The 13,202-nt window shown below is 38.8% G+C and overlaps 1 protein-coding gene across 1 annotated transcript; it reads right to left on the minus strand.

Moving 5' to 3' along the window:
- Positions 1–10,073, minus strand: LOC149088702 (uncharacterized). Its single transcript, XM_089249092.1, has 2 exons — positions 9,778–10,073; positions 1–4,136 (listed from the first exon to the last, which is right to left on the minus strand). The coding sequence occupies exon 2, from the start codon at positions 4,029–4,031 to the stop codon at positions 3,042–3,044; it is 990 nt and encodes a 329-aa protein (XP_089105218.1). The 5' UTR covers positions 4,032–4,136; positions 9,778–10,073; the 3' UTR covers positions 1–3,041.
- Between the last annotated feature and the right edge of the window lie 3,129 nt (positions 10,074–13,202).

Genomic DNA, 13,202 nt, shown 5'->3' on the forward strand with positions numbered 1-13,202 from the left:
TAATCCATGTCGGAAGTTACAGAAAAATGTTACAGATATGAGAATTCAAAGTTTGACATGTCTTCATTAACAATGGTGATATGTCAGATTTATCTTACCTTTCCTGACACCTTTCCGGAAATGCAAATGGTTTCGATCAGGTGGTCCACGTCGTTTCCACTTAAGAACTGCTGCTGTACTAATGCAATCGTATTGTTATCTTCGAAAATACTCATTCTGTGACATCCAACAAATCGATGGCGCCTGAATTCAGGCAACTATCGATGAGATTGGTGCGCCATTAAAGCTGTCATTGCACATGATGAATATACTTGCAATAACGGAAATTGGTGTGTGCAGTATCAGTTCAATGCTCTCTCTATCTGTCTTCGGGATAAAATCTTTTATTGGAAAAATAGAAATAATCTACGGGATAACCTGCTGGGGAAAATAAAAAAATGGAGAAATAATTCCCATTTTGTTTACGACAGAATAGCTATTATAATATGTTGAAATAAGAGTATTTGACCATTAGAATTGGTTGAGGAAAAATTATTTTTCCTTTTAGTACTTTGTCATCGTGCCAATTCGTGTGACCAAACTTATAGTGGAATGATTATAATAATTATTATCTGGGAACTAAAATTTTTCTCTTTTACTTCTACCGCTAGGCGCAGCGGAAATGACAATTTTGTTTTATTATGTGAATATGGAAATCATACTTATATAATGATAATGTTGGTCCGATTCGTAACATTCCTAACATTCCCTAAAGTTTTGTCTTATGTTCAATGCGAATTTTTCAATGACAGAGAGCTTTCCTCTAATCATTCTAATTTCATTGTCTTTCCTTTGCACTTCATCCAAATTAAATCATCCTAATTTCCTAAGTTGAGTATTCTTCCAGAGTGAAGTATTTTAAGCATGCCAAATCAAACATTGCCCTTCACCGGTGGAAAAAAAAGCAACTTACACATTTGAAATAAAACCCATAATGGATAATGCTGGAGGTTCTCATGGGAAGTTCACGGACCCCTTTTGCCAGTAAAACACAGACTCCATTACAGAATAATATTACACATATAATAACGTAAAACTATTAAGTTAATTGTTTTCTCGTACAAGCTTACAAAAGCTTACAAATACCCCCCCCCCCCCCACGAAACTTCAAGGTCTACTGAGGGGTCCGTGTACCCCGTTTAAGAACTTTTTTTATTAAGAAACTTCACTAAATGTTGCAAATAAGAAATTTGTTTCAGTTCTTGTGTTAATCACAATTTTATTCACATAGCTTCTAATTAGACCGCTTTAGCCTTAACACGTCGCTTGCACCCATGACACGTATCTTCGATGATCATTTGATCATTTTTGTCACACCACGGTCATTTTCTGCACACGAGGGCTAATAAGACCGGAACCTACAATTTATTGCCGATTTATCTTCGATGAAAATGTTTGTTTTAGCATACTTTATCAGCCCTTAAAATTTCTACCATGGGTTCCGAATCACTATGTGTATTTCCTGTATTTATTCATAGAGTTTCCTGTGATAATATTGGTATCTCTGATTGGTTTTTTTTCTACGCACGTGTAATAAATTCCTTGTATAAAAAGCATCATTCACTTTTGATAGCCTCTCCCGAACACAAAATTATAATCACAAAAGAAAGAGTTTTACAAAATAACATAATCAATCAATAAAAAATAAATAGTGCTAATATAACTACAGGTTGGCCCATGAATTAACTTCCCCATCTTACAAGGAAAGGGTCCCGAAGTGACATCTTTAGAAAAGTTTCGAAAAAATTAACGCTGATTCTACGCATTTAAATATTCACAAAAATATAGAAAAATTCCGGAGGAATTATTATAGGCTATTAAAAAAAATATGTAAATATTGATGTTTTTAACGCCAACAGAGGCCAAGAAAGAATTTAAAAAATCCCACAAACCTAGAGTGTTAAGAGTGAAGCCATTCAAACAACACAAGTACAACACAGACAAAGAAAAGAAAGAAAAAAGGAATAACAGTTCCTCTCTAGAAAATAGAGAAGCAGGAGAAAAGAAAGTTTAAAGGTGGATTTTTGTATAGATATCGTCAAGAGGCGATGAGTAGCTAACTGTTATCACTTTGCCACTTTTAATAATTTTTTACGGTTCTAATATACTTGCATTTTCCACCACAATTTTTTTAAATTTGTTTCTGGGTGAGATGTGAATGTGCTTTAATTTTTTTCAGAACTTTTTGAGGACGACACTTTTGGACCCTTTCCTTGTTAGAGACATCTGTAGCTAAAAATGGGACCAATGTTCTATATTGCGATTTCTGAATGAATGGGAGAGTATTACAGTAAAATCTCTCTTTTGCGGACATCGACGGGACAAAAATATTCGTCCGTAAAAGAGTGGTGGCCGTTAATCAGAGGTTTAAAATGCATACTTTTATTATACAAAGGGAAATTATTATTTGGCCGTAAAAGAGGGGTGACCGCCTTTGAGGGAGGGGGGGTGTTTGTTAAGAGGCGTTTTACTGTACTCTTGGAAAAGTGTGGGTCTATATTATGAAATCGCCTTGAAACTACCACACGGTTAGTCGCTTTTGGAGAATCAAGTCTGAATAATACTGAGTTCAAAAAGTGATTTTAACTCCTACATCACTGAAATTTAATCCATCGGCGATTTTTTTAACAGTATTTTTTTTCTTCCCACGATATTCATCTCCCCCATGCTTTTAAAAGTCTCATTTTGTTCGTTAGTTTCAGCTGCACAAAGAGTCAAAGTTATTTTATGGCCTTCCTGTATATTTGGCCATCTAGAGTTCTTCCCCTGCCTGAGCCAATATATATTTTATTGAGTTTTTTTTTTTTTAACCTCCTCAATACGTTGAGGAAAGATGATTGGCTGTTCACATTCCAGTCCATTCCTCCATCTCCCTTCCATTCACCCACGTACGATGAATTTCGGAAACACGAACTGATTCACGAACTGATTCTTACAATGCTGTCATGATGGTTTCATAAAATAAAGTACACTTTCCTGTTTTTTCTTTTTCCTCATTGAGATCAAGATACGTTTTTCTCTTGTTTTTTGCATAGACTCACCAACACTTGAGCCGTACTCTCACCGAGGTCGTCGTCGACGAGAGCGTGGTAAAGTGGACGCACAGCCGCGAAAACGACCGTTACCCACGACGTCCACATTGCCGCCCTCTCATTGGCCACCAACGACTGGCACACGTCCGCTTCTTGGTACATCGCGACTCGGGCGGTGTAGCAAATGAAAGGCAACGTCCCCATGATATAAACGATAAACAAGATCACGATACCCCTAAGGCTCAAATCGGGCGGACTCTTCTGCAGCACGGCACCGACCTTCTCGTCGCATTCGTCCGTGGGGACAGCCTCCGGACAGATGGTTCGGTTCCTCTTGGAAGACCATAAGCACAGGTCCATAACGAGAATCAGCACCATCGGGTAGTGCAGGAAGTAAATCACGCATATGAGCACCGAAAACGAAGGGGACCAGACCTGCGGCACCGAACACGTTTGGTCCCAGTTATTCCAGCCGGTCAGCGGTATTATCGATATTATGATAGCCTCGCACCACGCCAGAATCACCAACAAGGCGACCACCAGCTGGCTGTTCTGGACGTGGCTGCATCCCCTAGGACTCGTGACCAGATGATGTTGCAGCACAAGCAGGGTTATGAGCGGCGTGAACGTGAACAGTGTCAGCAGGTGCAAGCCGGACGGCACCAGGAAGCACAACAGGTAACCACTGTCGTCCTGGGCTCTCCAGGAGCTCATCACCCTGTATATGTACCAAAAGACGGTGAATGACGACAACTGGCCCGACACGCACAGGTTGATGATGATTATGTTCTTGTTGTTTTTCAGCAGCTTCTGGTGTATGATGACGATAAACTGCGACAGGTTCAGGTAAAAGGACAGTGTTGCGGTTGCCACCGCCAGCACGACGTACACGTTATCGAACTGGTAAGAGCTTGGTTCTGGCAGAGTGCAGTTCTCCGGAACTAGAGGAATCTTTGCCATTTTCTCAAAGAACTGTGTGTGTGTGGATCACTTTTCACCAATGATCAGGTATTTATGTCCAGATGAAACGATGTGACGGCCTGTTCAGACATCACTCCCTCTTACCTAAAAAATATATAGAAGAGTAAGATTTGTGTTACACGTTGAGAATGCAATGTAAAACAACAATAAAACAAGATGAGACTTTCTCGACACATTAATATGATTTGAGTCGGACACAATCCCAACAACACAACACACTTTTCATTCATCCCTCTTTTTACACGCGCGTCGTACTTGTCATTGTGCTGTGATCCAAGCGCATTTTCTTCCCTTCATCACTGATGGAGAATAATTCGCAGAGAGAGTCACACTATCAAATAACACCGCCACAGTATGTAAACATGCATTACTAATACAGGGCCTGCATCATTATAAGCGTATTCGTAATACATATATATGTAATATATATATCCATCCCTTCATCTCTTGCATTTTAATATGCGCTATTTGTGCATCGCGGAAGCAACTGCGAATGCCCGTTTTATGCATGATGCCGATTACATGACAGCAGATTTGTTAACTGACGTTTCTCACCCTTGTTTATGTGCTTCGAGTTTTATTCTTCACAAGCGAAGGTTGATGTATAGAGGATGTATGTTTACGAATACACACAATGCGATCCATGGATTTATGATAAATCCAAAAGATTTATGGGCGATAAATATGAGATGAAAACGTTAGGATTATGGAAGGAAGTGATTTTTTGGGGTTTTTTTTTGACAAACAAATTTTATAGAAAGGATAAAATTATATGTCAGCATATTTTCCTTACTCACAAAAAAAAAGATAATAACAATAGAATTTTTATATGAGAATAGATAACTCCCATGTGTGTGGTGAAATGTACGTATCAGAAGGACCACAGAAACCATACTCCATCTATGGCGAAATGTTCATATCAGAAGAATCATACTCCGTCCATCGTGAAATGTACGTATCAGAAGGACCACGTTAACCATACACCGTGCATCACGAAATGTACGTATCAGAAGGACCACGGGAACCATACTCCGTCCATGGCTAAATGTTCATATCAGATGATTCATACTCCATCCATCGCGAAATGTGCGTATCAGAAGGACCACGGGAACCATACTCCATCTATCGACAAATGTACGTATCAGAAGGACGACAGAAACCATATCCCATGTATGGCGAAATGTATGTATCAGAAGGACCACGGGAACCATACTCCATCTATCAGGACTACGGGCGCGATACTCTGTCGCTCACGAATTGTACGTACCAGAAGGACCACGAGAACCATACTCTGTCGATCGCGAAATGTATGTATCAGACGTACCAGGAAAACGGGGACAAACTCCAAACGATCAACAAAAAAATTTTTTTAATCGGAATTGCTAAAAGAAAATACCTTTATATGTTATTATAATCGATTTCTGTTAATTTCAATGCTATTCGAAGGCTAAGAACTCATTTCTTTTCAAGAAATTCATTGTGGCCCACCCTCTAAGACATATAATGGTAAGTCCTTGGCCCGTGGACCAAATGTGGCCCGGGGAGTTATCTGATGTGGCCTGCCCCCTCAAATCTAATTTTGTAAAAATGAACTAAGCGGCACATTTACAGATCACTCAAGTAGGCCCGTGACACATTTTCCAGATCACTCAAGTAGGCCGTTGACACATTTTCCAGATCACACAAGTAGGCCTGTATCACATTCACAGATCACTTAAGTGATCCGCGACACAGTTCCAGAACACTTAAGCGATCCGTGGCACATTTAGAAATCCCTTGAGTGACAGTTGGCAGTTTTAGAGCACTTCAGCGATCCTCCAGTGCGGCTCTACATCACTCAAGTTACCCCCCGGCACATTCCCAGATTACTTAAGTGATCCGCGGCATAATCACGGATCACTTGAATGATGCGTGGCACAGTTCGAGAGTACTTAAGCGGCCCAAACACCTTTTGTAGACCACTTGAAGGATCCACGAAACATTTAGAGATCACTAAAGTGGCTCTCTAGGAGACTTATCAATAGGGAGATTGTTAGTTTAGGTACCCACAAACGCCAGTTCAGGATGCCATTAAGAATATTTCATATTTTTTTAAAGAGTGGTTGATGACGTAAGCGTCGTCCACCCCCCCCCCCTGTCATCAAAAGTCAGCGAATCGGAACTTAAAGGACCCCGTAAGAAAAGGCTAACGCTGCCGTTCGGAATCGGCAAATAAATTGTGAGCCTTCGTGTGCAGAAGGTGACCGTGGTGTCATATATGTACCTGGACGGATCATGCTGGTCCCTTGGGAATACGTGAGGATCACGTTATTATTAAAAAAAAAAAAAAAATGTACATGTCAGAAGGGCCACAAAAACCATACGCTATCCCGAGATTTTTACGCAATTATTTGGTACGCAAAATGATAGCGCGTCATGAAAAACCTCGTAAAGGGAGATCGCGTAAAGCAAACGATACCCATAACACAAAAAACGGGACCAGATCGATCACGATCTCCTCTGAAGATCGATCTGAAGTGCTTCTCGGCAACTAATAAGAGGGGAGGTGGAGGAGAGACAGAGAATCTCTTCGAAAATAGATGATGATACGAACTTCGAAAGTAGTTACGGGGCGGAGTGTCAATAGAAAGGAGTGAAAGAGAGCATGAAATATCGCTAAGTAACAACTCTAAAAGTTGTTGATGTCAGACTTGCGCTAACAAAGTACTTGCTGAACTGCGAGCCCATCACTTCTACGGGTCGGATGGTATCAACCTCCGCAAACAAGAACGAAAGTATAATTGCCGCCCAGGCACGCATACGAAAGTGACTGTGCTAACCCGCACATAACGTTCGTATGTGCGGCTGTCTACCAGAGGAAAGTGCAAACCCGAACGGAAGCGGTTGTCCAAGCTCTTCAAACCGGAACGAATGTGCAAGCACTTCCAATGAAGGCGGCTATCCAAGCCCTTCAATCTAGAAAACAGTAGTGAAAGCAAGATTACTCCATTTTTGCTGCAACTAAAATGCAAGCAAATAAGAACGTGGACCTGAGTCTTCAGTGTTCTTTCAATGCATTTTGGTTACCATGGGGCTCTGTTACTTATTATTTTTCTAAAATTTAGGGAAGTTTCGTTTATTTTCGAGAAAAGCCCACGAAAATCGGAACAATGTTTTAAACTTTAATGGCAATTTTATTTTTCCATAGCAAAAAAAATGCAAATAAGAGCGTGGACATGAGTCTTCAGTGTTCTTTCAATGCATTTTGACAATGCATGTTGGTGCATTTTGCCTGTTGTGGCCGTGTATTTGTATTTGCAATGCTGTCTCTGAGAGCTGCCAAAACCTTTCAGAGTGACCCCTCACCCAAGTACGAGTTGTTTCACTTTCAGGCCCATTTGAGAGTTGAAGTGAAATACAGCAAATCGTCAGCTAAAATTCAATTTTTTTTTTCTCTAATAGTTTCATCCTTAATAATATTTTTTTGAGAGGAATACAAAAATTAAATAATTCTAAGGCCGATATTACACTACAAAAGTTTAACAAAAGCTCTTTTATAAAACTTGAAAAATCCAACCAATAAGCATATTGGTTGCATTCGTTTTTTAAAAAGAACTTTTCTAAAACTTTTATAGTGTAATCCAGGTTTTACACATATACAGAGTCTGCAAAAACTTTAAAAATGAATAAAAACCGAAAAATACCGAAATAAAAAACGGTTTGCAGGGTTAGCATCGCTAGGTCACGGGAATTTTTTTGACAGGAAAAAAAATAACTGAACAAAAACAGCTGATAGGTAGCGCTGGGGGGTACGAGCGACTTCGGTGAAAATATGGAAATGAGACGGTTATAAGAACTTGCGCTCCTAATCTACAACCAGTTCGCCGTTGTAAACCGTGTATGTGGACCTGCTGCACCCTGTCGTTGCTGGATTTGTGACTCGCCTGCAATGTGTTATCCCCGGTGGTGGTCATGTGAAACACATGCTGCTGTAATAAACGATTTGGAGGGCATTCTGTTCGTTATTTGCGTATCTTTTCTTTGACTTGTGTACGTCAGCGCGACCTATCGGCTGTTTTTGAGGGTTTTTTTTTTCCTGTCTTAAAAAAATTCCCGTGACCTATGCGATGCTAACCCTGCAAACCGTTTCTTATTTCGTTTATTTTTCCGGTTTTTATGAATTTTTGAAGTTTCTACGGACTTTTTGCCCACCCTGTATATAAATTAGTAAAAATTTGCCCTCTTTTCAACAGAAATATTTGTCGAAATGTCAGTAGTTGGAACTTTCATTTGAAAATAATGACAAGTACCGAATGTCTTGAGTTTTTACATAACTGGTCATTTTAGCGCATGAGAAATGGTAAAAATCGAAAAATTTAATCATCGATATCTGAATAAAATTCTCTTCAAATGTTTCGTTATTAATTTATTTCTTAATGTTGTAAATTTAACTGTTTTGCAATTTTTTGATTGGGAACCATGTTAAAGTTTTAGTTTTATATTTTCCCCCAATCACACATTATTTGAAAAAAAAAAAAATCATAATTGAATTCACAAGCTGGTAATATTCCGTATGAAAATTCCTCTTAAAAAAACGGACCACGGAATTTTTTCATTCTCTGATGCTTTTCGTGGAATACCTTGTATGTTATGGTAAATGTGATATACCGATGATTGTGCATAATCACCAGATTCATTACATTTACCGTACCACACACACGGCATCAACGTATGGGTGTTGCCGAAATTAGTGTTCTGTGGTGAAGTTTTCTTCTGAAAAGTGCTTCGAAACGTTAAAAGTTTGGGAACCGCTGTTTATAACAAATACAAATACATGTAGAAATATTATTCAAAATATCATTTATCCGTTGTAACTATAGTTACAAAATACAAGGTTTCACGGTTTAACTGACTCGATCAGTTATTTCATGAAATAAGTAGGTATTCTATAGAATAACGTATTTCATACTTTAACAACAACATATACACATAGCACTTGAGGATGTATTACTGTATAATAGATTGAATGACAAAATGAAATCAGAAAAATCTTTAAAAAACTACTAATCAACAAAATCAACTCAATGTGGATAAGATTTTTTTTCTCTCCCTCCCTTAATGAATGTGGTGAGAACTGAATATTATTTTAATGATTGGTCTTTTCTCAGCCCCGATATACTGTATATCAATATGTATTAATTTCAATATGTTCTGAGCGGGTTGTAGTAATCCCTGGGGCAATTATGGGGTTGATATTCTGTATTTGTGTTTTGTAAGTGTTGTATTATGTGTGTGGATAAATTTCAGTATCAAATTGTTCGACACGTGAAAGATTTTACGGTACATCATACAGTAAACCTCTTTTTTGCGGATACCGACGGGACAAAAAAAAATCGTCCGTGAAAGAGGGGTGACCGTTAATCAGGGGTTTGAAATGCATAGTTTTATTATACAAGGGGAAATTATTATTTGGCCTTAAAAGAGGGGTGACCACATCTGAGGGGTATTCATTAAAAGAGGTTTTACTATGATATTGCTTAGGAAATGGTTTCGATTTCATTTTCACGCAGAATTCTTTTTTTTTTTTGATATACGAGAATATTTCTGTCGTAAATTGTTTTCTGAAAAAAGTAAATTAATCTCAATTTGGTAATTGATTATCGTTGAAGCACATTAGTGTGAGAGTAGCTCATGTTAAAATCTAGAAAAATAATCAACAGGGATAAATAAAAAGAAACAAACTTACTTATGCTTGCCGGAGAGAAGATTCACCTAAAGTCTATTAAACTTCACCTTAAATTCCTAAAAAAAAAAGCAATCTCATGTCGATCAAATTTTACTTTTTAATTGGCGATGGACAATCCGGTATCGGTTGCGATTGGTCCTCTACTAATTGCACAAAATCCCAGAGATCTGATATGTATCTGAGCGATGCACGCACTACTATAACAAAAAAAAAATGGGAAAGTAAGGATATTTCCGAAACAAAGAAGCTTAGCACGAGGGCTAAATATTGATTTGACGTGAGCCCCGTGCGATGGGTGTGCACTGCTAGTATATATATATTTTTATTAAACGACCAGAAGCAGAGAAAAGCGGTGAGTCAGTGAAGCCCAGAGAAAGCAGACATGCTACTGAGCCTCAAAAAAAAAAACATTCTTGTGTATTTTTTTTTTCTATGGCGGTGGTAACGCGATTAATAACAAGCTTTACCTGAGAGCAACACGACATCTGGCGTTGGGAGAAACCGTTATTATAAACCCCATGCGCTATAACTACTGAAGTGTTTAGTATCTGTTTTTTATATATATATATGTGTACCCCCGTATCTTCTACCAACACACATCACTGATTTTCTGATCTTATTTGCATACACAGTGGTACCTCTTTGTTGCGAGTTTAATTCGTTCTTCCCAAAGAAACTTATGTCATGAAAAAACCTGGGGTATATATTATCCTCGAGAAGCCATACTTTCCCCATTCAAAATAATGGAGGTCTCTTTAATTCGTTTCACATACCCCCCCCCCCCGCTTCCCCTACTCCCGACAATATTAATACTCGCATAAATATGAATTAGCGTGGTAGAGTACAATGTCTTCTATGCGGAATGAAAGCGGTTTTTTGCTTGGAAGACGAATAAATATGTGGCTGCATCGAATCGCTGCGGCTTTTGTCTTTTCCGAAAATTACGTGTTTCCAATCGTTCAGTTTTGCGCGCTTTTTCCGGCATGCCGCACAAAAAATTCACCAGGTTGAGCAGCAACTGCCAGAAAAATCGAACTGTTTCTTCAGAATATGACTCTCTTAAGATGTGTAGTTTTTTTATTTTGTTTTACATTTAAAAATCTTTTTTTTCAGATGTATTTAATAATAGTTTTTTAAACATATTAAAAACTTGTTTTTTCGGATTATAACATTATTGGATTATTATTTTTCAATTATCTCGGCAGAAACCAGAAAGTTTTTCGCTTTGATTATTGTGGGCCGAGAAAAAAATATTTATCTCTACCGCGCCGCTGCCTGGAGGATAATTAATTAATCGCTTTCCTCATATCACGCACTGTGGTATTACGTGGTGAATTAGCTAGAGGCTCGGCAGCCTCCCTTAATTTCAGCAAATGGCCTCCAGGTGGCGACAAGTCTCTTTCTTTCGTGTATTGTGCCCAGAAATAAAAGACTGGGGACAAAAATAAACATCATAAATCCCAGATTTGAAAAATAATTATCAATTCATCTACTTTTTTTGAGAGAGATTACTTTAAAAAAATTATTATCTTTATTAAAACAGCTGTAGTGAATGTTAAAGTCGGCACAATGTGGCTAATACAAGACATAGTCTTAACCCAATCACATATTTTTTCTCTGATGGGGGGGGGGGGGAGGAGAGAAAAGCTCAATTACAGTAATACACCCCCCGAAGTTACGCGATAAGTATTACCGATGACGACCGCGAAAGTCGAATTCGCTATGTCGGGTACAGTTTTCCCTGCAGAAATGTGTACATATCAATACTAGTTACTCGGGACATAATTTTTTGGAGAAAAACACCTGTCTTTATCTTTCTCACTATGCTATGGTACTCTTCTATGGCTTCATAAAATCTAACTTGCGTTGGGACCAGAGGTGGATTTAAAGGTGGGTGCACCGGGCGCCCGCCGAAAAACCACCAACTTTACACTTTTTTCTAATTTAAGGGGGGCCCAATATATTTTTCCAATTTTCTTCTGCATCGGAGGCCCTCAACCGAGCTTAATCCACTTCTGCTTGTGACTGCAATCCGGTCCGCTAAAAAAAGAACGTATTCCCCTAAAATCCGTGCAAATGAAAGTCGTGTATGTCCGCCCTTCGCGTACAAGCTTTTGGCAACAAATTTGGATGATCTCTATTCTACGAATCAGCGACAAATCTGGTAATCTTATGCTTGTCTTAACCTAACCACACGTTAGAAAAAGAAAAAGAAAAAGAAAAGGAACGAAAAATAAACACAAAAGAAAAGCACAGTATAATAGATAAAGTAGAAAAGAGAAGTATACAAAGTAGATTTCTCTTTGCACTATCACCCTACGCGTTCTCGTTCGCTCTCACGTGTATATAGTAGAAAGATACATTATATGTGTGGGGAGACTCACTAACAGGAGCATAGAGAAAACGGTAAGGATAAAAACTTCAATTCAATAAAGCTTTCCGATTATGAAGAGAGGAAAGAAAGCACAGAGAGATCTGGATTGAATTTATTCCACTGGTGTTTGGATGAAATATTTCGTCCATGATCGTAATGAGAATAAGCACTTTGAATGTTTCGATAACACCTTGATCCAAGGCCGTAGCGGGAGGGACCTTGGGGGATTCCCCCCCACCCCGAAATGTGAGAAAATGGCTGAAAAAAGGGTAAAAGATGGCCAAATGTGTTGTTCGTCTACTCCGCGAAGTGCAAGTGGTCCTCCTCCGAACGAAATTTCTGGCAACAGGCCTGCCTTGATCCATCGAAAGAAATGAGTTTCTTGAGTTTAAAGGCAAGAAAACAACTTTCAACCATGAGTTGAAATTAATTGAAAGTTACAGACCAAGTGCATTGTCATCAAAGGGCAAACATCATATTAAACAAATTGGTTTTTTAAGATGGTGTTGGAATTTTCTCAAAATTCGGTGTATTTTCATCACATATCGCGTTGTGATCGAATGAAATAATTCTTTACTTGCTTGTCGCTTAATAATCTTTACTATCTGAGCAATAATCTCGTGATAACGATTTAATTTCATAAATTTACATTTTACACCGAAAACCACGTATCTTCGAAATTGCGCATGTCGAGGTATCGCTGTAGTCGCGTAAAAGTAGCTTCCGGCTCCTATGCTTAATAATCGTTTCGATACCGTGATGGCATAGGCGCTGGAAGTGTTTTAGTACTGTGAGTGCTCAGATTGGGCTTTATGCAGAAAACAGTAATTTGTGACTTAATTCTGGTGTTGCTCGAACCTGTTCCCGAAAATTTCGTGGAGGGCTCCAGCACCCACTATAATCCAAACTGATTCATCACTGCGTGATGGCTTCGAATCGCGAAAGTCCGGATTCCGTGATGGTTAAGTGAAGTTGATTTTCTTACTTCGAGGTCTCGAAATGCGAAGGTCTCTTCTTCGAAAAAAAGCCTCACCGTAGTACAGCAGTAGAT

Source organism: Pholcus phalangioides, unplaced genomic scaffold (assembly GCF_987345545.1).
Source record: "Pholcus phalangioides strain wild (caught in Gottingen) unplaced genomic scaffold, Ppha-v1.0 ptg000003l_1, whole genome shotgun sequence".
Taxonomy (NCBI): Eukaryota; Metazoa; Arthropoda; class Arachnida; order Araneae; family Pholcidae; genus Pholcus; species Pholcus phalangioides.

Bases quoted from the DNA above. Each gene is read 5' to 3' on its own strand.
- LOC149088702 (XM_089249092.1), bottom strand. From the start codon at position 4,031: ATGGCAAAGATTCCTCTAGTTCCGGAGAACTGCACTCTGCCAGAACCA.